Source organism: Eretmochelys imbricata, chromosome 1 (genome assembly GCF_965152235.1).
Source record: "Eretmochelys imbricata isolate rEreImb1 chromosome 1, rEreImb1.hap1, whole genome shotgun sequence".
Lineage (NCBI taxonomy): Eukaryota > Metazoa > Chordata > Testudines > Cheloniidae > Eretmochelys > Eretmochelys imbricata.
In genome coordinates this window covers 267,899,253-267,926,516 of record NC_135572.1, presented here as the reverse complement: position 1 = coordinate 267,926,516, position 27,264 = coordinate 267,899,253, and the positions used below count along the sequence as shown (strand labels likewise).

Here is a 27,264-nt window from a genome sequence, read left to right as displayed (position 1 = left end):
GAGAGACACTTCACCTCTGAGAAACCTCTTCCACCCCCCCAGAATAATCTCTTATCTCTCAAAAAGAAAAGGAGTACTTGTGGCACCTTAGAGACTAACCAATTTATTTGAGCATGAGCTTTCGTGAGCTACAGCTCACTTCAGCTGTAGCTCACGAAAGCTCATGCTCAAATAAATTGGTTAGTCTCTAAGGTGCCACAAGTACTCCTTTTCTTTTTGCGAATACAGACTAACACGGCTGTTACTCTGAAACCTCTTATCTCTCATTACCTCATCCTCGTGAGCCCCCCCCCGTTGAGACACCTCATTTCCTCCTGCTCCTCCCTCTCTGCTCTAATGAAACACCTCCTCGTTCTATGAGTCTGCCCGTGAAATACGTCACCCCCCATGAGCCCCCTTCCAGCGAGCTGCAGAATTCCCTCCCTGAGACACCTGAAGTGCTGAATTCCCACCCCCCCCCCCGCCCCAGCCCCTCCTGTAATGACCTGCTGTATCTTTCCCTTTCCTTCTCTGTGGCCTTGGATTTTCGCTGTGTGGGTAATGCATCTTTAAAGGAACTCGAATGCCGTGGTGGATCAGGAGCTACCTAGAAGACTCCCAGTTCTTCACCTGTGTAACCCTAGCATCTTGCATGAGAAATACTTGTATGTTCTGATGTAGGCAGAGTGATCATATGTGAAAACTGATTTTTTGCATTAGTGTGTACTGGTGGTGCAACAAGTATTGCAAATCATGTTTGTGAGCAAAACATATAGCAAAGACCTTTGTCCATGATATCTGTGTATGTGTTCCCTACTGCATCATGCAAACTTTTAGCTGATGTGGTTTTGTCATAAAAAGAAAAGGAGTACTTGTGGCACCTTAGAGACTAACCAATTTATTTGAGCATGAGCTTTCGTGAGCTACAGCTCGTGAGCTGTAGCTCACGAAAGCTTATGCTCAAATAAATTGGTTATTCTCTAAGGTGCCACAAGTACTCCTTTTCTTTTTGCGAATACAGACTAACACGGCTGTTACTCTGAAAAGTGGTCTTGTCATGTTTCTGTTCTACCGATGCTAAACCTAGAGTGGGCTGGGCGAATGGTTTTGAATTTGTTCGTGTTTACAGCCAAAAATATTTATTTTAACATTTTTAAGTTCTTTCCTCAGCATCCTTTAATCCTGTCACTTTTTTGTTCACTGAAGATAGTTCTGAAAGCATCATTCTATGACATCACAGGTACCAGAAATCTTATTGCAATGATGAGATTTCCTTTCCTTCATCATGCTTGTATAGCTTAAGTAGCAGTGCATTTGCAATTGCATCTCAGCCTGTGCTAAACAAGAAATGTGTTGTGAAGGGTTGCAAAGTACTTACGTTTAAAACTGTTTTATAGATCTTTTACAGAGCATTTTGTCTTTAGGTGAGCCAACAGATATTCAGTGTACCATAAGATTTTGATGAGAAAGTTGCTGCAGAACATGGGGGACTTTTACTGTGTACTTTGCTATGGACTATAACACAAAATTTAAATTGCAAAGCTACCTAAGCACAAACGTCTGTACTTACTACCTCCACCAAGCATGCTGAAGGGGACATTAAGAAATAAATATTAGCTAAGCCTTAATTGTTTTCACTTCGAAATGTGCATGTCTGAAGTGGGCTGTAGCCCATGAAAGCTTATGTTCAAATAAGTTTGTTAGTCTCTAAGGTGCCACAAGTCCTCCTGTTCTTTTTGCGGATACAGACGAACACGGCTGCTACTCTGAAACATGTCACTTTTGGTTTGTGAAAATGTCCTTGAATGCGTCATTGCAATAAGATTTCTGGTACCTGTGATGTCATAGAATGATGCTTTCAGAACTATCTTCAGTGAACAAAAAAGTGACAGGAGTAAAGGATGCTGAGGAAAGAACTTAAAAATGTTAAGTTAAATATTTTTGGCTAGCTCCTCCCCGCCCCCCTCATGGCTTTTGGCAGGATTTAATACACGTGAGATAAATTCAATCTTTATTGTACCTTTGTATTTCACCTTTATAATAAGCTTACCTTGCTATTCTATCTTTTAACTGCTCATAACTGTGGTTTCTTAACTGAGTAATTCTGAAAGGTGTGTTGACCTTCAGAAATACGTATAAGTGAACTCTGCAGCATCAGTTCCAAAGTGTATCTTGTTTCTTGTATCTAAAGCATTGATCAGGGAAGTGGACCATTTGTTAAAGCATTGTTATAATTCATAAAAAGAAAAGGAGGACTTATGGCACCTTAGAGACTAACAAATTTATTTGAGCATAAGCTTTCGTGAGCGACAGCTCACTTTATCGGATGCATTCAGTGGAAAATACAGTGGGGAGATTTATATACATAGAGAACATGAAACAATGGGTGTTACCATACACACTGTAATGAGAGTGATCAGTTGAGGTGAGCTATTACCAGCGAGGGGGGAAGAGAGGGTCGAACCTTTTGCAGTGATAATCAAGGTGGGCAATTTCCAGCAGTTGACAAGAACATCTGAGGAACGGTGTGGTATGGGGGGAATAAACATGGGGAAATAGTTTTACTTTGTGTAATGACCCATCCACTCCCAGTCTCTATTCAAGCCTAAGTTAATTGTATCTAGTTTACAAATTAATTCCAATTCAGCAGTCTCTCGTTGGAGTCTGTTTTTGAAGTTTTTTTGTTGAAGAATTGCAACTTTTAGGTCTGTAATTGAGTGACCAAAGAGATTGAAGTGTTCTCCAGCTGGTTTTTGAATGTTATAATTTTTGACGTCTGATGTGTCCATTTATTCTTTTACGTAGAGACTGTCCAGTTTACCAAGGTACATGGCAGAGGGGCATTGCTGGCACATGATGGCATATATCACATTGGTGGATGTGCAGGTGAACGAGCCTCTGATAGTGTGGCTGATGTGATTAGGCCCTATGATGATGTCTCCTGAATAGCTATGTGGACACAGTTGGCAACGGGCTTTGTTGCAAGGATAGGTTCCTGGGTTAATGGTTCTGTTGTGTGGTGTGTGGTTGCTGGTGAGTATTTGCTTCAGGTTGGGGGGCTGTCTGTAAGCAAGGACTGGCCTGTGTCCCAAGATCTGTGAGAGTGATGGGTCATCCTTCAGGATAGGTTGTAGATCCTTGATGATGTGTTGGAGAGGTTTTAGTTGGGGGCTGAAGGTGATGGCTAGTGGCATTCTGTTATTTTCTTTGTTGGGCCTGTCCAGTAGTAGGTAACTTCTGGGTACTCTTCTGGCTCTCTCAATCTGTTTCTTCATTTCAGCAGGTAGGTATTGTAAGAATGCTTGATAGAGATCTTGTAGGTGTTTGTCTCTGCGTGAGGGGTTGGAGCAAATGCAGTTGTATCGTAGAGCTTGGCTGTAGACAATGGATCGTGTGGTGTGGTCTGGATGAAAGCTGGAGGCATGTAGGTAAGTATAGCGGTCAGTAGGTTTCCGGTATAGGGTGGTGTTTATGTGACCATCGCTTATTAGCACCGTAGTGTCCAGGAAGTGGATCTCTTGTGTGGACTGGTCCAGGCTGAGGTTGATGGTGGGATGGAAATTGTTGAAATCATGGTGGAATTCCTCAAGAGCTTTTTTTCCATGGGTCCAAATGATGAAGACGTCATCAATGTAGCGCAAGTAGAGTAGGGGCATTAGTGGACAAGGGCTGAGGAAGCGTTGTTCTTAGTCACCCATAAAAATGTTGGCATACTGTGGGACAATGCAGGTACCCATAGCAGTGCTGCTGATTTGAAGGTATACATTGTCCCCAAATGTGAAATAGTTATGGGTGAGGAGAAAGTCACAAAGTTCAGCCACCAGGTTAGCCGTGACATTATCGGGGATAGTGTTCTTGACGGCTTGTAGTCCATCTTTGTGTGGAATGTTGGTGTAGAGGGCTTCTACATCCATAGTGGCTAGGATGGTGTTTTCAGGAAGATCACCGATGGATTGTAGTTTCCTCAGGAAGTCAGTGGTGTCTCGAAGATAGCTGGGAGTGCTGGTCGCTTAGGGCCTGAGGAGGGAGTCTACATAGCCAGACAATCCTGCTGTCAGGGTGCCAATGCCTGAGATGATGGGGCGTCCAGGATTTCCAGGTTTATGGATCTTGGGTAGCAGATAGAATACCGCAGGTCGGGGTTCCAGGGGTGTGTGTGTGTGGATTTGTTCTTGTGCTTTTTCAGGGAGTTTCTTGAGCAAATGGTGTAGTTTCTTTTGGTAACCCTCAGTGGGATCAGAGGGTAATGGCTTGTAGAAAGTGGTGTTGGAGAGCTGCCTAGCAGCCTCTTGTTCATATTCTGACCTATTCATGACGACGACAGCACCTCCTTTGTCAGCCTTTTTGATTATGGTGTCAGAGTTGTTTCTGAGGCTGTGGATGGCATTGTGTTCTGCACGGCTGAGGTTATGGGGCAAGTGATGCTGCTTTTCCATAATTCATGTTGTAGGAGTGCTTCAGGTGCAGTGCACTTGAGGGAGTGGCAGAATGGAATCCATTGTAATAGTATCTCATTCCTGTTGATTAAGGAATAGTTTAAGGGAGTCTGACCTATTCATACGGTCTGGAATTATATTAGCTAGCAGTTGTGGTCTAGGCCAGGACACCAAAGTGAAGATAGAAAATAGCAGCGTAACTGCAAGTTGACTCTAAACTCCTGTTTCTGTTCTTTACACACTCCTGCTGAAAGGAGGAGAAAAAGCCTGATCACACTTGAAAATAAATGCCACATAATCTTGGGAGAAAAAGGAAAACTTGGTATCTCTGTCCGCCGTTAGTAACTTGCTGAGAAAGGGCCCCATCCACCTCCTTTCATTCCCTTTCATAATATTTGTGGCATCTGAATTGTCAGGAAAAAAGGACATTTTAATTTCTAATTATTGCTGCCTTTGCAACAGTTTTCCTTCAGCAAATAAAATATATGTAGATAATCTGCCTCTGCTCTAGTGGGTTGAATCAGTAGTTGTGTTAATATCAGTTCAGCTTGGACAGATCACTTTTTTATCATTTGGGAAAGTTGGCAACACCTTTTTTTAGAGACAAACAGTTTGTCAGATATGACACACAGAAAGAAATGGTATTCAGGCAGTGTGTGTATGTGGGGAGTGAGTGTTGTCTGAAAGTATCATGATAACAGTGATATGGCAGCTTCTCCCCTTAAATATGAAGTAACAAGAGATCCTTAGATTCAAAGATTGATACTTGCTTTCGATTGTAAAGCAGGGGGATGCTTTGGCTCTTAGTGCATTTTGCTTGTGTTCATTCCATAAAAATCTGTATTTTGCACTGACCCTTCTATCCCTAAATCCTAACAGGAATGTTGCATCTTCCACCAGTTAGTCATCCTTGCTTTTCAAGGAAAATGTAACTTCTTGATTTCTCTTAGCACTGATCTCTGATCATATTGCAGATTACCCTCAATTGCAGGGATAATAGATGTACAGGAAAACCAAAGCAGACTACAGACAGTTATGGAGTTTAGAGTCATTATGGGAGCTGTAAGCAACAAAAGGTGACTGGCCCCAATAAAAGTGAAGTCTTGCATCCAGATAGAGGAAATAAGCAGCCCAAATAGAGAGTGGGGGGTAGGAAATGTAACTCAGCAACTGTTCCCATTCATTAAAGGGATTTTTTCCATCCTGTTTCATCAATACTATGCTAACATTGTTTTCATTACATCAATCTCTAACTTTCACAGGGAAGTTTGGAATTGCGTGGCTGGGAGAGGAGGTGTGCAACAGAGGGGTGCTCTATTAATAAATGGTCCACACTGTGAATATATTTGAGAATTGTTCTGTAGTGACACCTATACAAGAGACCACCTTTATGAGAATATTCAGTCAAGAGACTACCCCAGAATATTCACTGGTACCCTGAGTACAACTCTGCTGCACCTGTAATAGAAAACTATCTCCAATAAGTTAAGGATTTGTCAGTCCCTTTAGTGGTTGATTCAGACAAGTTTCATTATATTAAATACCTGAAATGTTTTTAGAAATACAGTGGAACCTGCTTAAAACTAAATTGTATCTAGTAAATCTATAGTGACGCAAAACTGGTTGAAATTCTGTGGCCTGTATTGTGCGAGATGTCAGAGTAGACAATCATAATAGTCCTTTCTGGCCTTAAAATATATGAATATAGGAAAACAAAATTTCCACATTGTTCAGTGTTTTGAAAAATTATACAAGATGCAGTGACCCTTCGCCGGGACTGGCTTTAAGCATCAGCAAAGCCCTGTAACTTATGGGCCAGCACTCTCTCTCCTGGCCAGTGGGACCAGAATGAGAGGCAGCTCGTAGCCTGGATTTCCACTCTGTTGCCCCATCTTTTTCTGGAGAGGAATTCCATGCTGCTTAAATTGAAATTCTGGGGTGAGGGAGAGAAGGGGATTAATTGCTTCACTATAAGAAAGTTTCATTATACCTGTTAAAAATAAAAGGAGTACTTGTGGCACCTTAGAGACTAACCAATTTATTTGAGCATGAGCTTTCGTGAGCCACAGCTCACTTCATGCTCAAATAAATTGGTTAGTCTCTAAGGTGCCACAAGTACTCCTTTTCTTTTTGCGAATACAGACTAACACGGCTGTTACTCTGAAACCTGTTAAAAATGTATCTCTAGTTTACTTAAGTGAATCTGATGTGTATGAAGTGGTTTCATATATGCTTTCTACCCAAATATACTCAAATACAAGGTATAGCAACTTTGATGAGTCTTCAGCCTCTCATGCTGTCATAAGACTGTCTCGATAGCTGCTCCATTCTTAATAATTCACTATTATGTGTAAGATGCCTTTTGAAAAATACTGGTGATTTACTTGTAACTAGATCTAATGTTCAATAAGTCCTATGTATTACACAGTATTCTTCCTTTAAGGATTTTTATTTAGCAAAGTTGGGGTGATGGTCAGATCTTCTTCTGGGAGATTGAAGAGGAGGAGGTGGTAGTTTTATAAGCTAGGAAAATTAATTTGTTCGTCAGCCTGGAACTACCAAATCCTTCCTCCAGGCAAGTGAAATGTAATTGTTTCATGCTGAACTCAGTGCTGAGGTGCATTGATGAGTGTATCTGATCTGAAACTGAAAACTAAAACTGGCATATGAAATGGATGATTATCTGCTCAGCCAGCCACTTTGGTGAATTTTCTTTTCTGGCTACCTTCAGCTAGTACCATTCTGCACTTCAGGAAGAGAACATATGGTTAATTACATATGTACATTGCCCTTCACCTCCCCCATCCACGTTGGAGTGTAGCTCCTTTAGAGGAAATGAATGGGAGTGGGATGAGAACAGTTTTAATTTTCAGCCTCCTGTCTGAGGTGCTGGTCTGTTGCTTCTCTTGAGATTTTTAAGTGCAGGTTGGATCAGCAGTGTGTCCTTGAAGGAAAGAAATGACATGCATTCTTTATATGGGAGTCTTCCTTCTGCCATGATGTCATGTTTTTGGCAGTGAGAAACAATGGCAGTAACAGTAGTTCATCCTCTTCAGCCCCATTATTGATCCATATCAATTTCTGTTTTGAGACAAACTTATTTTTTGGTCACTTAATTTGTCTTTGGAAATGTTATCTTCTATTTTGTATCATAGGTTCAGCTTTATATTTAAGAAATCAAAAGTAATGGATATAATCTGTATAATGCTCTTTTCTTCTGTGCTTCATACTATCATTACACCACCTCTGTAGTTTCAGGCATTGTCAGATTAGTTAGTTGAATTTTTATATAAATCTTTTAAAAATTAACATACTCTTTTTAAAGCTTAGAACCTGAATTATGAGTTGCTAATTGGGGGTTTCCTTTTGGTCTGTTTGTAAAGTACTGTTATGTCCTGCCTCTCAGGTGGAATTCTAGTCCTGTTTCATTTAGTCTTGTTCATAGGCTTCTCTTTCAGTTTGGTCCTCCGTTCGTAATAGGAAAGGCATGTAGCTTCCTCTTCCATAGCATTCAAATAATTGTGGGCCATGAAAACCCTTTTAGCCGGAGACCTCAGGTGCACAATTAATTTAATCAGAGGGAGGAAATGAAACATGAGGAGATTGTTTTGAACTGCATATAGAAGTCACACGCGTTTGACTTTTCTCTTCTTGGGCAGGCAAAGAGCAGGATAAGGAATGCATCACTTTGTAATCTGGATGTGTAGCATGTACTTGGTAGCCCCAAAGTCCTCTCTGTTCGCAAACCACACTTAAGTAAACCACCAATGTGGTGATTTTTGTGAATTTTTGATAAGGTGAATATAGGTGTGAATTGAACATAGGACTGGGAGCCAGGTGCTCCAGACTTCTGGTCCTGGCTGTCACTGACAGCCTTTATGGAATTGGACAAATTATTTAACCTCTAATTCTCAGTTTCCTTAAATGGAGAATTCTTTCTCTCCTGTTGGCCGTTAAAGATTAATACTTGTAAAGTGTCTCAAAGATGAAAATCACTATGAAAGTATTAATATTTTATTATTATGGACTGAGGCCTAATACTAGTATGGTTTTGGCCACAGAATAAGCAGTTCACTCTTTCTTATTGACAAAAAGTGTTCCTTTTCTGTCATCACACTTGGTCTCCCACATTTTCTTCCTCTGCTGTGCACCGTCCAAAGGGGAGCCAATTTTCTGTCATATATTAGGAACAGTTCCTAATCTGTTAAGAATAAATAAATTTCAGGGGTGTAGTATTAGTGGAGAGATTTTCCACAGCAGGAAAAGTGTGAGAGTGAGTATAATGAACTATTTGCTTTGTGCCCTGTTAGTGCATTGGCCCAAAGATATAGTCTGTGTATAACTGTATATTATGTATGTTAGAATATGACCGAGAATAGTAGCCGTGTAAGAGGGTGAAGACTCTAATTCTGGCAGTCTGTCAGAATTCAGGTTGGTTTAGTTGTACCATTTGCTGACTTTGCTTGGGACTGATAGCCTTAATTTTTCCAACCCATTTTATGTAAATGCTAAACAGGAGGGTTTGTTTTTTTTAGAAATGTTGGGATAAAATCTCATTCCTACACAGATGTGGAACAGATTGTAATCTCTTCAGTGGCACAGTTTTTAAAATATTGCAATCTCCAGCAGCTCCATTTTCTAATTTAGTTTATAAAAGCAGCAAGTAAGGATTAGATTTGCATCTGAGAGCCCACGTTCTCAAAAACCGAACAGTGGGAAATATGTGGGGGACAGCATGCAAGTGTAGGGTGACAAATGATATAGAAGGATTTAGAAGTTCCCAGGATTGGTTTAACCCATAAAATCTGAGAGAATGTTAGGGAGTGATGCTCTACTCTCTGTGATGCTCCCCACAGGTACTTAGGGTTTTGAGGTACTTCACCACCACCTGCCCTTAATGCAAAGCAGTTTTACCTGCTGTATCTCAGCACCCTGAAACCAACAGCTTCTGACCACAGACAAGCACTGACTTCCAGATCTCTGCAGACCTCTGTGCTCCTCTGAAAGCCATCCCCCTCTGTAGTATCCAGCTAGACACTAGAAACTCTCAGAAATAACCAGGGAAGCTGTTTCCGAAGAGACAGTGTACACACACAGTTTGACTGGCACAACTCAGGACCATATCCTTTATGATAACACAACATTGGAATCTACTTATGAAAACACTTATGTTTATTTATAAAGATTAAGATTTTTAAGAGATAGTGAGCAAGAACAACAGATTACAAGTAAAAGAAAAGGAATAACATGTTTCTTAGAGTTTAAACTTAATTCTGACAGGCTAAATTTTTGTCTAAAGCAATTTCTCACCGAGAGCAATCTCCCAGCATCACTAGCCCACGTGACCAGATCAAACTTTCATGAATGCAAAAAGCACTGTCCTTTTGACTTCCTCATTGCAGGATAAGAAAGGGGTCATTTTCCTTTCCTCATATAGTCCAGTAAACTGTTGAAATGTCCCTTTTGAAGTGCACCCCCAGATAAGACTCTTCTCCCATGTTGCTTGTTCAATGTGCTTCCCCCACTGTTGGTTTCACATATTCCTGTCAACCATTTTTCCCATTGTCTTCCTGTGCAAATTGGACTTCCATTGTGTTGGCTATACCATGCTTAATTTACATCAAAGACCGGGATAGGTGAATAGCTATGCTTATATCTGGCAGAAGACCTGTTTGTTCACTCTGCCTTGTTATAGACTTTAAAACATAATTTCAGTGTGTATATATACGCTTCTTTATATAGTGTCAGTAGGTACATTTCACAGTGATATTAATGGCTAGTGTGTCATTGGCTTTCGTTTAATATCTTATAAAACACTTTTTGGGTAATTACTGGGAAAGCAGTGTTTTGTTGTCTAGTGAGTTTATCAGACCAGATAGGAGCTTGGTGATATAGACTAGTGAACCCGTTCCCAACTGGCACCAAAGGACCTCTGTATCACACCCTCTGTGGCTGATTTTACTAGTTTATTAGCTGGGAATTTATCTTACTTATGGATTGAGTTGCGATAAATTACAGTGTTAGTGGGCTCAGATACAGTTCAATTGGGCAGCAAGCCTGAGGCTGCTCATAAAGTAGGCATTGCACAGCTGCAGGGAAGACAGCAGGTGTGAGGAGGGGCAGCTATGCAACTGAAATATCAGTTGCCAGTAAAGATTGGTGTGGAGAGATGCAGAGAACTCCGTTTCCCCACAATCTAAGGAGGGAGATGAATGTGCTGGCTCCACAGCACCACTTTCTAGTTTAGGGGAGCAAGAAATCAAAATTGGAAAGCTAGTCTTGGTTTTGTGCATGGTACTGTGTGAAATTAGGTTTGCTTTTTGTTCATGTTATGGTGGGACAGGAGTCCACATCACAAATTGCTGTAATCTCATTTAATTCTTTTTTTCATCCCGGTTGACGGTCTGAGTGACCAAGAACTGATAGATGAAGAATGAATTCTGTGCTTGTTCTTTTAAGTCTTTACTGCAAAGTTGACTGAGTCCCTACCTTGAGTCCCATCCACATACAACCCTTAACCTGAGTGTAGTTGTGCTTTCAACTCCAGTTGGCTGACCCATCAGGGGGTATAGGCTAAAACTCAAATTAGCAGAACCGGTCAGTTGCTAACATGATGACTGAAATGTGGATGCAGGCTAGCACCACTCAAGTGGCACTAATCTTACAGTGCCTTTCCACAGTTCCCCCCACCATGTGGATAGAAAGGATTGGCAAATTCGCCCACAATTCAGTGGGAAAGAATTTATAAAGTGGCTAAGCTTACTGTAAGTAAATGGAACCCTGGGCTATGCCCCCAGAAGTCTGTTCCACACACATCAGTGCCAGTGTGAGCACAGCAGCTTGAGTGTTGTTTTGAGGTGTCTGCTCTCACTTGAGCTGGGCTAAGTCAAGAGGAATAACTTGAGTTTAGATAAAAAGAAAAGGAGGACTTGTGGCACCTTAGAGACTAACCAATTTATTTGAGCGTAAGCTTTCGTGAGCTACAGCTCACTTCATCCACTGAATGCATCCGATGAAGTGAGCTGTAATACTCCTTTTCTTTTTGCGAATACAGACTAACACGGCTGCTACTCTGAAACTTGAGTTTATATAACTCAGGTTAACTCTGCAGTGAAAACATACCTAAGTTGGGGTTCCTGCACTTTTGTGCCTGGAAGTAGAGGAGGAGTACTGAGTTCTTGTGCTCTACCTTTTCTACTGTTTCTATGACTGTCCATCTGGTACTGATCACCAGAACAATTCATGTAAAGGCTTTTAAAAGACATAGGTTCAATCTGAAAGGCAGTTTGGCTGCAGGAACAATTGGGTACATAAGAACATAAGAATGGCCATACTAGGTCAGACCAAAGGTCCATCCAGCCCAGTATCTTGTCTGCCGACAGTGGTCAATGCCAGGTGCCCCGGAGGGAGTAAAAACCTAACAGGTAATGATCAAGTGATTTGTTTTAAACCTGCTGCCCATTAATTTCATTTGGTGGTCCCTAGTTCTTATATTATGGGAACAAGTAAATACCTTTTCCTTATTCACTTTCTCCACATCGCTCATGATTTTATAGACCTCTATCATATCCCCCCTGAGTCTCCTCTTTTCCAAAATGAAAAGTCCTAGCCTCTTTAATCTGTCCTCATATGGGACCCATTCCAAACCCCTAATCGTTTTAGTTGCCCTTCTCTGAACCTTTTCCAATGCCAGTATATCTTTTTTGAGATGAGGAGACCACATCTGAATGCAGTATTCAAGATGTGGGCGTACCATGGATTTATATAAGGGCAATAAGATATTCTCCGTCTCTCTCCCTTTTTTAGAATAGAACCTCAGTTGCCACATTCAGATCAGAGACTTGTGCCAGTTGGTAAATTTCCATGCTGTTCAGCCACTCCCAAGTTCCAAGTCACCAGCAAAGGCAAATAACCTATTGTAATCACTGGAGTAGCAGCAGTTTGGCCTGAACATGTAAACAGTGGTGTATAAACATTTCCATTGGATGAAGAAGGTTTATTAGCAAGATGAGACGTCTGCATTTCTTAAAGATGATGACACTCCTTTTTTTCTTCCGAAAAACTTAGGTGGTAGAATTTTGCCTGCAGTGGTTTCTTATAGTTACAGGCAAAAAGGAGTGGAAAAGTACGTACTTTTTGACCATGTCCTGGTAGAGGCAGGCAGTAAAGGCAATCTAATTAAAATATTCTCCATCAATAATGAACAGTTATCAGATTAATCTTTGCTCTGTGACTGAGACACTGAAAATCTTTTCCCATTGCTTCTTCTCTTCAGGCTCTTAAAATCAAAAAAGGACATGTTAAGTGTTACCCAGTGACCAAAAATTGACAGGCCAGCAGTAGTTTAGCTGAAAGACCTCACCAGCTCCTCTCAATTTTCATGTAAGTGGAGTTGCTCTAGAGGTCACTTACAGTCTACTGGTAAAAGAAAAAGGGAGATTGCAAATGGAGTAGGGAGTTGTAAATAAGAGTTATCAGTACAATATGTTGGAAATAAAAAAATCGCAGGAAATGCACACGCATGAATGTTCTTCAGAGCTTTCCATTACCCAATTTTTAGGGCACAATCTCCATAAATAATATAAGGAAGTCTAGCAGAATCATCTTAGGAAATCAGTAGATAACAAGGCTTTTTATGCAGCAAAGTGAGAGACTAAACTTTTGTCTTATATCATTCTCTACCTTTGTGTTTAGGAGACTTTCCAAGGTGTTTTGAGTCTTCAGGAATAATTTTTTTAGCCTTGCCTAGCCTAGGAAAATTAGTATCTGTTTGTCAGTGTAGCCTCACCAGTGCTAGCAATGGTGGAGGTGCAGTGTGGATGTGAGACCAGCATATATATTCTCCCCCCCTCCTTTGTTGGGTTGTAAGTACAATCCCGTGAATTTGTCAAAATCTTTCTAAAAAGATGTTTTGACTTCTGCTACGTGTCCATTTTCGTAAGCAGGCATTTTGTGTTGACATTTAAATGGTCAGAAGTAGGTCTAGAAATTAATAACTCATTGAGGTGAATGTTGTAAGGAGAGGGGGCCATCTTGGCTGGTTTGGCTGGCAAGGCTGGACAGTGCTACAGTATACGGAGTTCACGTGAAGGATAGAAATGTTTTTCACAATGACAGTTCAAATTCTGTCTGAAGATCTTAAAATGGCAAGATCTTCAAGTTTAATATTTGCGTCAGTTTAGATTAGTGTGGTAATAGTTTAACCACCTTGCAGTGTGCTGCCTCCAGGACAGTAGTTGGCCAGGTAGAAGTGGAATTCTTTCTAACAAATTTATAATTTTGCTGTTGCCTTGGACATGTGTTTCTCTTCTCAGCTTTTATGCAGTGGAATGAGTTTTTTTACATTTGGGCCGGTCTCGTAACTGTCCAAGCACCTAAGTGTGGGTCACATGTTTCTTCAGTCCTCTTGACCCTATCCCTTCTGTTGCTCATAATATGTTCTGTTGCACATTCCCTACATTTTTCAGCCTTGCTCTGTTACTTCATAATGGCTCCAGGACTGTCAGGTCTGAAGCCTGTACAGTGAGAAGCAGTGGCTGTTTTTTTTTCCAGAGATGATGTGATAATCTGCCACTGACTGCAGTCATTTCCTCCACCTCTTTAGTGTGGTGGTAGTGATGTTTTTGTAGCCCTTACTATAAACAGAAATGTATTTTGGAGTAGAAAGCAGAATAAAGTTTTGTATCTGAGGCTATGTCTACACTACTGCGGTAAGTCAACCTACGCTACACAACTCCAGCGATGTGAATAACGTAAGTCTCCCGTTGACTTACCTTATTCTTCTTGTTGGGGGTAGAGTACATGGGTTGACTGGAGAGTGATCTGCTGTCAATTTGGTGGGTCTTCATTAGACCCGCTAAATCGACTGCCAGTGGATTGATCTCAGAGCGTTGATCCCGGCTGTAGTGTAGATGTAGCCTGAGTCCTTTGTATGGCTACTCATCATTTTATTATGAAAGTTATATGTATGGAGGATGGATGTGAGTGAGGAGAGCCCACAGTTAGTGGCTGGAAACCTGTGTCCATCCTTACTGTCTTCTCATTAAGATGGCAGGCTTTAAGGAGGATCTGAAATAATGACTAACCTTAGTTTCTGGTCCGCTTTAGTTAGTGTTTCTGCCGTATGTTCATGTTCAGTCTATGGCACCAAGCAAAAATAGGGGTTTTTAACGCTCACATGTTTAACTCAGCATCTCACATAAGGTTTCAAGAAAAAGTCTGCAGAAATATAAGATTTCTGTTACAATCTTGGCAAAGTCATGCCATGTATGCTGCTTTTGTCTTCTCTTCTCTTCTGTTTGGATGGGTAACATGAAGAAATAAACTAGTCATAATGTTCTCCCAGATTCCTCATTCTATGTTTAGGGCTTGACTGGTTGAGGGAGAGGCAGCTTGTGTACTGAATATTGTTGGCACTCAAGGTCTCAAGACAGTGTGGTCCTTGGAACAGAAAGATCAACAAAACTGAACTAGAAGTGATACTTTGGCAGTGCTAAGGGTGCAACTGCCAAAATGGTAGGTGGTATTTACCTGTTTCAATCCTACTTTTGTCAATGTGTATTCCAAAATACTTAAAGGTAGTGACAAGAAACCCTCTGGGAGGAACTCTGTCTCATGCTAAAAGAGAAAGTAGGCTGTTTTGTGTATGAAGAGCCTTGAATTTGTGTTCGTTTTTTCCCTTTTCAGTGATCAGAGGTTGCTGCTGGCATGGAACCAAACTGTGTTTGTTTGTGGGAACTGTAAGCAAGGTATGTATAAACATATTTCCCCTCTATCCTCTCCAGTCTTATACCTTTGTTTTCAAATCTATTTGCTCTTTTGTACTATATCTTTAAATTTACCGTTGCTTTGTTGGCACTATCCGTGATGGTCACTGTCATTGCCCTACTCCACTGAAGATGGAATTTTGGAAATCCATATAGACATGAGACCTGACAGCTTCCCAGAAGAGATAAAAACACAGGACACAGCTATACTAGTACCATGTCAAGTGTAAACAGACTTTGGCATTCTGTTGTAGTTACATCTAACACTGAGAGCATCCATTTTTTCTAGTCATCAGAAAGTTAGTTGTACCTTGCTGAAGAGCCCAGTTTGTATTGTTTTGTCCAAACAACGTTGTTTCTACCCATACTGTTTCAGCTGCTGGTCTCAGTACAGAGAAGTGTGTTAAATACAGTATGTTCATATGGGATGTTTTCCTGTACTGAGACTGTTCTATATAAATTCTTATACCAGGCTTGTATCTGAACGCCTTTATGGTAGATAGGCTGGCTCACTCAGTTGTACACAACCAGGTGATTCTGTCTACACAGAAGAATTGCCATGTTAGAACTCAATTATGGCCTGGCACTTGTGATATAAACCTGCCCAAAAGAAGGGATGATGCAGGGTAGGCCTCAGGATCAGGAGCCATGTGTTAAACAATCATTTTTGGCCATAGGCTAAATGTAGTCATCTGTATCTGTTACAGCCTGGTTACTAACTTGATAAAAGTTTACTGTAGTGGAGTCCAAAGAGATAGAAAAGCATTAGTTCATTTCTAGTAGCACTGACAGGAAGCCTGTAAAGCCAGGCTTGTTTTAGATTTCTCCAATGTTCTGGTTCAGTATTACTCCTTTTTTTTGGAGGGGGAAAAAGAGCCAGCCTATTTGACTGTAGTGGAGGCTGAATCCTTTACCGCAGAATTTGTAAAGTATGGGCAACACCAATGCAAACTTCTCCCACATTATTTATTACCCATTTATTCTCCACCAGTGTGCCTTAGGTCTCAAGTGATAGGGCCACGTTTAGGGTTGAGAAGAATAAATTTCCCTGCCTATTGAATCCTTAATACCTTTGGCTAACACACCAATCATCTTGGGTGGAATGTTAAAATGTTCTAAAGGAGTGGTGGGAAGCCCTCGGGATGCCCGTCAGGGTAATCCGCTGGCAGGCTGCAAGACAGTTTCTTTACATTGACCATCCGCAGGCACGGACGCCCACAACTCCCAGTGGCTGCGGTTTGCTGTTCCCAGCCAATGGGAGCTGCGGGAAGCAGCGGCCTGCACGTCCCTGCGGCCTACGCAGCTTCCTGCAGCTCCCATTGGCCAGGAACGGCGAACCGTGGCCACTGGGAGCTGCGGGTGGCCGTGCCTGTGGACGGTCAATGTAAAGAAACTGTCTTGCAGCCTGCCAGCGGATTACCCTGACGGTCAATGTAAACAAATTGTCTCGCGGCCCACCAGTGGATTACCCATATGGGCTGCAGTTTGCCCATCACTGTTCTAAAGCATACCAGGATCATTGCTGCAGATGAAACTGCCTAGACAGTTGCAATAGCTGGAAATCCATAGGTTGATGTAGGCAGGTGTCACAATGGAAATAAAAGGAGTAAAAGATCTTGGATAATTTGGTATCATATTCTGGCCTTGATATTGAAATAGATGTCATGTTAGTATTCAGAGAGCTGAAAACCATATTGAAGAAACTGGTTTCAGAGTAACAGCCGTGTTAGTCTGTATTCGCAAAAAGAAAAGGAGTACTTGTGGCACCTTAGAGACTAACGAATTTATTTGAGCATGAGCTTTCGTGAGCTACAGCTCACTTCATCAGATGCATACCGTGGAAACTGCAGCAGACTTTATATATACACAGAGAATATGAAACAATACCTCCTCCCACCCCACTGTCCTGCTGGTAATAGCTTATCTAAAAGCCATTTCCAGCACAAATCCAGGTTTTCTCACCCTCCACCCCCCCACACAAATTCACTCTCCTGCTGGTGATAGCCCATCCAAAGTGACAACTCTTTACACAATGTGCATGATAATGAAGTTAGGCCATTTCCTGCACAAATCCAGGTTCTCTCACTCCCTCACCCCCCTCCAAAAACCCACCCCCATACACACACAAACTCACTCTCCTGCTGGTAATAGCTCATCCAAACTGGCCACTCTCCAAGTTTAAATCCAAGTTAAATCAGAACATCGGGGGGGGGGGGGGGGGTAGGAAAAAACAAGAGGAAATAGGCTACCTTGCATAATGACTTAGCCACTCCCAGTCTCTATTTAAGCCTAAATTAATAGTATCCAATTTGCAAATGAATTCCAATTCAGCAGTTTCTCGCTGGAGTCTGGATTTGAAGTTTTTTTGTTTTAAGATAGCGACCTTCATGTCTGTGATTGTGTGACCAGAGAGATTGAAGTGTTCTCCGACTGGTTTATGAATGTTATAATTCTTGACATCTGATTTGTGTCCATTTATTCTTTTACGTAGAGACTGTCCAGTTTGACCAATGTACATGGCAGAGGGGCATTGCTGGCACATGATGGCATAAATCACATTGGTGGATGTGCAGGTGAACGAGCCTCTGATAGTGTGGCTGATGTTATTAGGCCCTGTGATGGTGTCCCCTGAATAGATATGTGGGCACAATTGGCAACGGGCTTTGTTGCAAGGATAAGTTCCTGGGTTAGTGGTTCTGTTGTGTGGTATGTGGTTGTTGGTGAGTATTTGCTTCAGGTTGCGGGGCTGTCTGTAGGCAAGGACTGGCCTGTCTCCCAAGATTTGTGAGAGTGTTGGGTCATCCTTTAGGATAGGTTGTAGATCCTTAATAATGCGTTGGAGGGGTTTTAGTTGGGGGCTGAAGGTGACGGCTAGTGGCGTTCTGTTATTTTCTTTGTTAGGCCTGTCCTGTAGTAGGTAACTTCTGGGAAATCTTCTGGCTCTATCAATCTGTTTCTTTACTTCCGCAGGTGGGTATTGTAGTTGTAAGAAAGCTTGACAGAGATCTTGTAGGTGTTTGTCTCTGTCTGAGGGGTTGGAGCAAATGCGGTTGTATCGCAGAGCTTGGCTGTAGACGATGGATCGTGTGGTGTGGTCAGGGTGAAAGCTGGAGGCATGCAGGTAGGAATAGCGGTCAGTAGGTTTCCGGTATAGGGTGGTGTTTATGTGAAGTTACCTATACTGTGTGTATGGGGGTGGGTTTTTGTAGGGGGGTGAGGGAGTGAGAGAACCTGGATTTGTGCAGGAAATGGCCTAACTTCATTATCATGCACATTGTGTAAAGAGTTGTCACTTTGGATGGGCTATCACCAGCAGGAGAGTGAATTTGTGTGGGGGGGTGGAGGGTGAGAAAACCTGGATTTGTGCTGGAAATGGCTTTTAGATAAGCTATTACCAGCAGGACAGTGGGGTGGGAGGAGGTATTGTTTCATATTCTCTGTGTATATATAAAGTCTGCTGCAGTTTCCACGGTATGCATCTGATGAAGTGAGCTGTAGCTCACGAAAGCTCATGCTCAAATAAATTCGTTAGTCTCTAAGGTGCCACAAGTACTCCTTTTCTTATATTGAAGAAACTGGGATTCCAAATTGGGGACCACTGAGGGGGAAGGTAGGGAAGTTAAACTCAGATTGGTGTAACTCCTGGGGATTCCACATCATGTGAGATTCTCATGATTAGAGAGGGTGAATGGGCCTAGAAAAGTTCTGGCAGTCTCTGCTCTTGACCACACGGATGGGTTAGTGTGATTTTAAAAAAAACTTCAGGGAGTATACCTCTTCAGTACCTGTAAATTAGTATTCCTCCAAATCCTCTGCTTTCCACAGTAAAGGTCTTGTATTAATAACTCACCAGCCTATGTGAATGAAATAAACCTGGCCCTTTGCTCTGCTCTTGGATGGTAGTGGTTGCTCTAGAATGCCAGAGAAAATTATTTTATACTATGGCTGAAACCTTTAAAGGAATATTGCACAAAGTGGGCAGTAAATTGTACCACAAACAATATTTGCACTGTGTATAAATGGGATTAGATGCTCATTTGGTGACTTTTACCAGTTCAAGGTTTAATAGATTGCTGCTCTTGAATTGTAAGGAATTCTTCCCCTCACACCCACTGCAGGGCTTTAGTACAGACTTTGATGGGAAAAGGAGGTTATTTTCATATTTCTGAGCAGGATTAGTTTTAGTAAATACCACATCATGAGTTTCCTAAAACTGTGACAAGTGACACTTCTGATACCGCAGTCCTTTGTTTTAATGTCCACCCAGGCTTCTGTTGCAATGTTCGAAGAGTTTGAAAGCCACAGAATGCCTCCTATAAGCATTGGATTATGAAATGTATTTGAAAATATTTGGGATTCTGGTCTGTATTTCTGAACCTGCTATTCATGTGTTCAAGAAATAAATGGTCATTTGACAATTATTTTTATGAGCTTTTGTTTAAACCTTTATCACTGCTGGACTGAGTAAAATGAATGTGAATTTTTTTGAGGAAAATTTCTATAGAGCATTAGAAATATGGTCCTGGATGAGAGTGGGTTTTTTAAGGCTAATGGGGGAATTGCCTTTATCTACATGGATTTATCAGCCATTGTACAGATGATGCTGTTTTTGATGCAATTACGCAGACATGCTCATTCTTGCTCCTTCTCCTTCTAAGCCCTAACAAACAGCTGTTCAGACCTTTTAGTCTGATAAGATTTCTTGCTATTTCCTTGCTGGCCCCAACATGTTTTGTTTTGGATCTTATATTGGCAGATTTGCTCAAGGCAACAGTGAAAAGATTTCAGGTGATCTTCAAAGATGGCCTGTCCCCTACTCTTTAAGGTAATTGGGGCAGGATACAGTCGTGGCACCACACCCATCTGTTCCTTATCAACTTTTCTGTTTGCATGTGTTGCAAGAATGTTTTTTTTGTTTTGTTTTTTGTTTTTTAAATGAAGGCCTGGAGGATGGTGACTCAAGGAATCAGGGATGGGATAAACACAACCTTTCACCTTGGAGTCACTGGTCTAATCCAGCCTATGGTTGATAGTAACTGAAAATGGTTCATTTGCTTTTATGAAATGAGTTGATCACAGTCCTGTTCCCAGAGGACCAGTGTCTGAATTTTATGTTTACATATAATAATAAAAAAATTGCGCTAATTAATAGATCATGTCACGGGCATTCTCTGCAGCAGAGGCTGTCATTTACCTTAAGGTGAGTTCCCCGACGTAATAGATGATGCACGCTGTCGAGATGCGGAGTTTGTGAGAAGCTTGCACTACTGCTGCCTGTGCTATAGTATAGACAGCTATGGTGTCAGTCTTCAGGCCAATCTGCCCAGACCTAAATTTACTGGAAAAATAGTCCTGTCTCCATGTGTTGCCTACTTGCAATCTAAGTGGAAGTATACTGAATACTTTCCTTACTATATCATTTTGGAGACCCTTGTGGAGGTAACTTCCTTCATATCCAAAGATAAAAGGAAAGATTGAGAATTGCTTCACTTCTGGAGAACCTCTTACTGGGCAAGCCATGGATTGACATTGACTTAGTGTGGCTAGAATGGAGGGAAATGGAAGGAGGCATATTGAAAGAAGTGGGTGAGCTAGCAAATTAACATTATCCAGTCCCTCTACGATAGTCTTGTATCTGATTTCTTTAAGTCAGTGGTCTCCAGCCTTTTTACGCCCAAGATCACTTTTTGAGTTTAAGGGCAACCCAGGATCTACCCCGCCCCTTCCCCAAAGGCTCACCCCACTCACTCCATCTCCCCCTCTCTCTGTCATTCGCTCTCCCCCACCTCACTCGGTTTCAGCGGGCTGGGGTGGAGTGTGGGAGGGGATGTGGGCTCTGGGTTGAGACCGAAGGATTTGCAGTATGGGAGGGGCCTCTGGGCTGAGCCTGGGGCAGTGGTGGCCACCTGAGCCTGAGAAGGAGCCGGAATTTACCAATGTACATTACCAAAGAGACACAGTAATACGTCAGCAGCCTCCCATTAGCTCCCCCGCTCCCAGCACCTCCCACCCACCAGCAACCCTGTTGATCAGAACCTCCCCCTCTCTCCCGACTCCTCCCGATCAGCTGTTTTGTGGCATGCAGGAAGTTCTGGGGCGGGGGGAGGAGCAAGGGCACGGCAGGGGAGGGGGAGGGAAGGGGTGGAGTGGGGGCAGGGCCTGTGGCAGAGCCAGGGGTTGAGAGGTGAGCATTTCCCGGCACATTGGAAAGTTGGCACCTGTAGCTCCTGCCCCGGAGTTGGTGCCTATACAAGGAGCCGCATATTAACTTCTGAAGAGCCGTGTGTGGCTCTGGAGCCACAGGTTGGCCACCCCTGTAGTAGGCGGTGAGGGTGCAAGCTCTGGGAGGGAGTTTGGGTGCAGGAGGGGGCTACAGGCTGGGTCAGAGTGTTGGGGTGGAGGACAGGGTGCTGGCTCTGGGCGGGGGGGGAATCAGGGCTGGGGTTTGGGTTGCAGGAGGGGGTTTGGGGTGCAGGCTCCGGGAGGGGGCTCTGGGCTGGGGGTTGGGGTATGGCCTCCTGCTGGGCAGCACTTACCTCTGGCAGCTCCTGGTTGGTGGTGCAGCGTGGCTACCCACCCCAGCCCCACACCTCTCCCAGAAGGGGTCAATCTGCTCCTGTGGCCCCTGGCAGGGGCGCAGGTGGGCAGCACATGGTAATGTGCGCTGCCCCTCTCTGCAAGCACTGTCCCCACAGCTCCATTGGCCACAGCTCCCCGTTCCTGGCCAATGGGAGCTGCGGGGGCGGTGCTTGGAGGCAGGAGCAGTGCGTGGAGGGATACCCCTGCCCCCCCCACCCCCCGGAGTGGCGTGGGACCGGGGCAGGCAGGGAGTCTGTCTTAGCAGCAGCCCCGCTGCGCTGCAGGAGATCGTGATCATCTGGGAGGTCCTCTAGGATTGACCAGTTGATTGCGATCGACCAGTTGGTGACCACTGGTTTAAGGGATGCTGTGTCTGAGTTTGAAATTCAGAATTTGTTGTCAGCCACAAAAAGTCCCATTGGGGGATTTTCTTGGAGACCATTTGGATATTTAATTGCTTTCTCCTTCAGATCATTAAACAGTGTTTCAGGGCTAACAGAAATCTTGGAAACCAGGACTTGGTTTCACTCGAATATGCATATAGCTGTCTTCAAGCAGCTTCAGAGCAAGGGAGGGTATTTTTACCAAGAAGCAGTCAGGAACTGGGACAGTTAGCTATGAAAGATTGTATAGTATGTCTTTAGAAAAACTCTCCACTGAAGACATTTGTGTAAAATACTACATTGGGGAGGCAAGTGGGAACAGAAGTGTTGCTTCCCATCCGAACTTTCTTAACCAAAGAGGATTTCCTTACTTCTCTGTCTCTTATTTTTGGAATTGAGGAGAAAATCTGATCAGGGTTAAATTTCTGTAATAGCCTCATGTCCTTTGTTTTTGTGTAAATTCCATGTTCTTCTGTGGCTGGGATTCCAGTGGTGTCTGAGCAAGCCTGTGCTTCCTTATAGAGTGCACACATGATCTTTGTTTTATAACTGTTTCCTGTGTTTTACTTTACTATGACTGTCTGAAGTCCTGAACAATCTGGCACAAGACTCTATACTTAGAGATATCTAAGTGATCAGATATTCAATGGCAGTTGCTTTTGGAATTTTGTATAATCTTTCCAAAACATTTTAGACTCTGTGGCTCAGTCTACCCTTCTCTCTGCTCCAGCAGCCTTCAGCTTCACCAGTTTCTTTGCTCCTTTGTGGCTTTGGCAACCATTAGCCAATTAATTATCAATGTAAGTTTAAAAAAAAATTTAATGGGGTAGGGAACACAGACATTTCAGAACGTAGTAGTGTAGCAGCTGAGCAACCATAGGCCACTACATTTACTATGATTAGCCACTGATATTTGTGGATAATAAGCAGAGCACTCACGAGATTTTATTTAGCAGTATCTCAATTTAACATATTGCTGATGCTGCCATTTGCTTCAGATTTCCCTTCTCCTGGATTATTCTGCTGAGTTGTGATGATCTGGAGGCACTGATGCCTCTGGGCACAACATGACTGTGTCTCTTCCTTCTGTTCATTCATTTCAAAGCCTGATCCACTTAAAGCCACTCTGCTCCAAGATTACCTCTTCTTTTGGCTGGCTGATCACAGCTGGCACAATCGTTTAACAGAAGGCTGTTCTTAAGTTTTTAAAAAAAAGTGACTACCTCTTCCTGAAATAGCCCAGCTGTACATGCATGCTGCTGCTGTTAGCTGCTCCAGGTTGCTTAGCAATTCTTAAATTGATAGAAATTGCTATTACTCTGGCAACACTGCAAATGCAAACAGATTTCAAGGAGAAAAAAATGGGAAATGCTGTTCATAGCAGTATTGTCACTTGACTGGGAAAACGTATGGTGGGTGTTTCTTTCTTTCTTCTTTTCACCTCCCCCCATTTTTAAATCTGTTTTGTCCTGAAGGGTTTCTGTTAGTATTTACTGGCATTTCATATTGGGGAAACTGTTGCTGTTTTTTTAATTAATTAAAATATTCAGTGTTAAGGGCTGAATTCCTTCCCTACTATGTGAAACTATCACTGAAACCCATGGGAGGTCCATGCATTGAGCATCTACAGCACTGGGACTCTAATGAATGTGTGTTTGTATTTGGGTAGAGAGACTGTAGGAACACTTGATCTCTCTCTCACCTCCCTGGAAAGTAGTCCACTTCTCTCTGGCAGTATGTTAGTCTCCAGCAAGTTTATCAAAAAATATTATTGAGATCTATGTAACGATCCTAAATCTTGAAATTTGTTTGTGTGGCCTCTACTATAGGCTAAATTTCAGAGTAGCAGCCGTGTTAGTCTGTATCCGCAAAAAGAAAAGGAGTACTTGTGGCACCTTAGAGACTAACCAATTTATTTGAGCATAAGATAAGTCTCTCTTGAATTTGGAGTGGTCTGATGCATTCAAAACCCAGAAGACAATGGGGTATAATCAACCCCTGGGGGGAGAGGACTGTCTTTTTTTTCTCATTATCTGCATGACCAACACTCCAGTTTTCATTGACTGATTCCAGAGAGAATTGTTTCTGTCCTTAAATGGAGAGTTGTTGTGACCCAAGTCTTTTGACTGACAGGGAAATAGGGTTAAAATCTCAGAAGACCCTCATTCCCCAAAACTCTTATTGGCTCCTTATTTTTATGTAAGGATTCTCCATCAATCTTCTAGCTCAATTCAGTTCTTCATGTTGTTGTATATTTGCTTCTGTGCAGAATGCTCTTATTTTTTTTAAAAAGAGTGACAGCACAACAAAAATTTTAAATATTTAATTATCTTCTAAATATTAATGTGTGTAACTGACAGCTCACTGTAAAACGCTCTTGTTGTGCATGTGGCATGAGGGATTGCTACTGAAAAGATCAAGCTTCTGGCTATAGAAGTCAAGATTCAGCATCTTTTGCATACAGCATTTGAAGCACCATACCAAATTCTGTCAAACAAAACTAACTTTTAACAAACCACCACACCTGCTTCTTCCCTAGGTGATGGTTGAATCTCATCAGTCTTTGCATCCTAGTATTCGCAAAATACCTGCTTTTCCTGAGACTTGTAGGGGCATTGACTGTCAGGGGCACTCAAGATGCAATGAGCTTGGGTTGCTGCATTTGTCAGACTGCTGTTTTTCCTTTGCAGTCACTGTTTGTAAAGTGGTCCACAATGTGGAACAGAACCCCACAAAAGGGCGACACCCTCTATAAGAATTAAATACAGTGCAGTCAGGGATTTAGAGTAACCCATTTGCTCTCATTGCTCGTATCCATTTGAAAGTAGCACTTATGTTTCTGTTAAAGAGGAAATGTACTTAGGAAGGTGTAGGCATATTTTAAATAAAGTGTGATGTAAAACCAAATACAGTACTTCATATTGCAGCAGACTTGTTTCACTTCACTAGAGTCTTGTCAGAACAAGCACTGATTTCCTTTGACTTCTTCGTAGTCTTTTCTGCTTCCACCTCCTTTCCCTTGCTTGTTCTGATTAGACTATGACCTGGGATCTGAGGGATGAATATATGACAACATAGCTGAAATAACTCGGTATGCAATTTGCCACCAGTTCTCAGTATTTATTTGTGCATGTGCTGTGTTTGCAGTGTTGTAGCCATGTTGGTCCCAAGATAGAAGAGAGACAAAGTGGACAAGTTACTAAGCATTCTTCTGAGAAAAAGTTACTACAACTTAGTACTTTGGTATTAGTTTTCAAAGTGCTTTGCAAACATTAATCATCTCTGAGATGGGGGAAGAAAGGGAAATGGAAGCAAAGTAATTGAAACCTTGCCTACAAAAGGGGAATGGGAAAGCAGTTTGAACCAATTTCAAACTGGTTCAGGTTAATAGTTTATGTGCTGGCCATTTGGATCAAATACATGCCAAGAGTGGGAAGGCTGTGGAAATCTTTAACTAAAAAAGTTTCTATTTTTCTTGATTGAACAGTAAGTTCTGCACCAGATTTAGGGCTTGGCTATGCTTGTGAGTTCGAGCGCATTAAAGCAGCCCCAGGCGTCCTAACTCATGACGTGTCCACACTGGCAAGGCACGTAGAGTGCCCGGACTCCACGGCTGGAGCGCTCCTGGTAATCCACCTCAAGAAGAGGCATAAAGCTTGCTGCGCCCCAGCTGGAGCGCCGCAACGCCAGTGTGGATGCCCTGGTCTGTTAATGCGCTCTGATTGGCTTCCAGAAGTGTCCCACAATGCCTATTCTAGCCACTCTGGTTATCACTTTGAACTCTACTGCCCTGCCCTCAGATGACCAACCGTCAGACCTGCCCTTTAAATTCCCTTGGAATTTTGAAAATCCCCTTCCTCTTTGCTCAGCAAGGCTTGGAGTGTTCTCAGTGAATCTTTGCAGGACCATGCCTCCACGTGCCAGGCTATCCCCAGTATGGAGCAATGGCGAGGTGCTGGTCCTCATCAGTGTTTGTGGGGAGGAAGCTGTCCAGTCCCAGCTGCACTCCAGCCGTAGGAATTACGATACCTTCAGGCAGATATCAAGGGACATGATGGAAAGGGGCCATGACCGGGACACACAGCAGTGCAGGGTTAAAGTGAAGGAGCTGCGGAATGCCTACCGCAAAGCCCACAACGCAAAGTGCTGCCCCTGCGACCTGCCGTTTCTACAAAGAGCTGGACGCTATACTTGGGGCTGACCCCACCTCCACTCCGAGGCTCACCATGGACACTTCAGAGCCCAGTTCAACAAGGCAGGAGGAGGAGGAGGAGGAAAGTGGGAGCAAGGGTGCTGAGGAGGAGGGAGACACCCTGGCATCCCTAGATGCATGCAGCCAGGAGCTGCTCTCAAGCCAAGAGGAAGGTAGCCAGTCACAGTGGCCGGTGCTTGGGGAAGGACAAACACCCGAGGAAGTGCCTGGTAAGTGGCTTTTATTTCGGGAAGGAAGTTGTTCGGTGCAGGCACTTAGGGCGAGGAGGGTTAGGGCTGCATGCGTGCCTAGATGCGGAATAGGGTGTTGATGTGCTTTCTCACATTGTGGTAATTGGCCTCAGTGATATCTTCAAAGGTCTCATGCAGAAGCTGGGCAATGCACTTGCACAGGTTCCTTGGGAGAGCTTCTGTGCTCCTTGTCCCAGTCAGGTTAACATGTCCGCGCCGCTGTGCCGTGAGGGGCGGCGGTCCATTGCTGCACACAGGCAAGCTGCATATGGGCCAGGGCGGAAGCTGCATTGTAGTAGAAGACCCTCCCTTGTTTCCCAGGTTACCCTGAGCAGCGAGATATCTTCCAGGATGAAATCCTTTGGAAAATGTGGGGACAGTGTTCAGTATAGGGGCCCCCTGCAACTGTTGGCTCTCCCCAAGGCACAGGACCCCAGAGGACAGTACGACAGTGAAACAATCAGTCCCCCTCGACCCTGTGCTTGCTGATCATTTTGGGGCTCCTGTGGGTTGTGTGCGCTCGCTTTGGGATGGGCAAATTCTGCTATTGTGTAGACTGTGCTTGTCTTTAAGTATGGACAAATCATTGCTCTCTCTTGTGTGAACAATGCTGCCTCTGTTAAGTGTTGCATTTTGCCTTTACAGATGCAACCTTGAGATCTCAGCCGTCTGTGTTAT

The 27,264-nt window shown here is 43.0% G+C and overlaps 1 protein-coding gene across 2 annotated transcripts in view; it reads left to right on the top strand.

The window, feature by feature from the left end:
- The window catches only part of MRTFA (myocardin related transcription factor A), a 180,842-nt gene that overhangs the window by 565 nt on the left and 153,013 nt on the right, over positions 1 to 27,264 (top strand). For both annotated transcript variants that reach the window (XM_077830397.1, XM_077830390.1), the window contains exons 2-3: positions 15,102 to 15,163; positions 19,938 to 20,006. In XM_077830397.1, coding sequence (XP_077686523.1) covers positions 19,983 to 20,006 — 24 coding nt within the window. In that variant the 5' untranslated portion in view covers positions 15,102 to 15,163; positions 19,938 to 19,982. The remainder of the gene's footprint in view (positions 1 to 15,101; positions 15,164 to 19,937; positions 20,007 to 27,264) is intronic.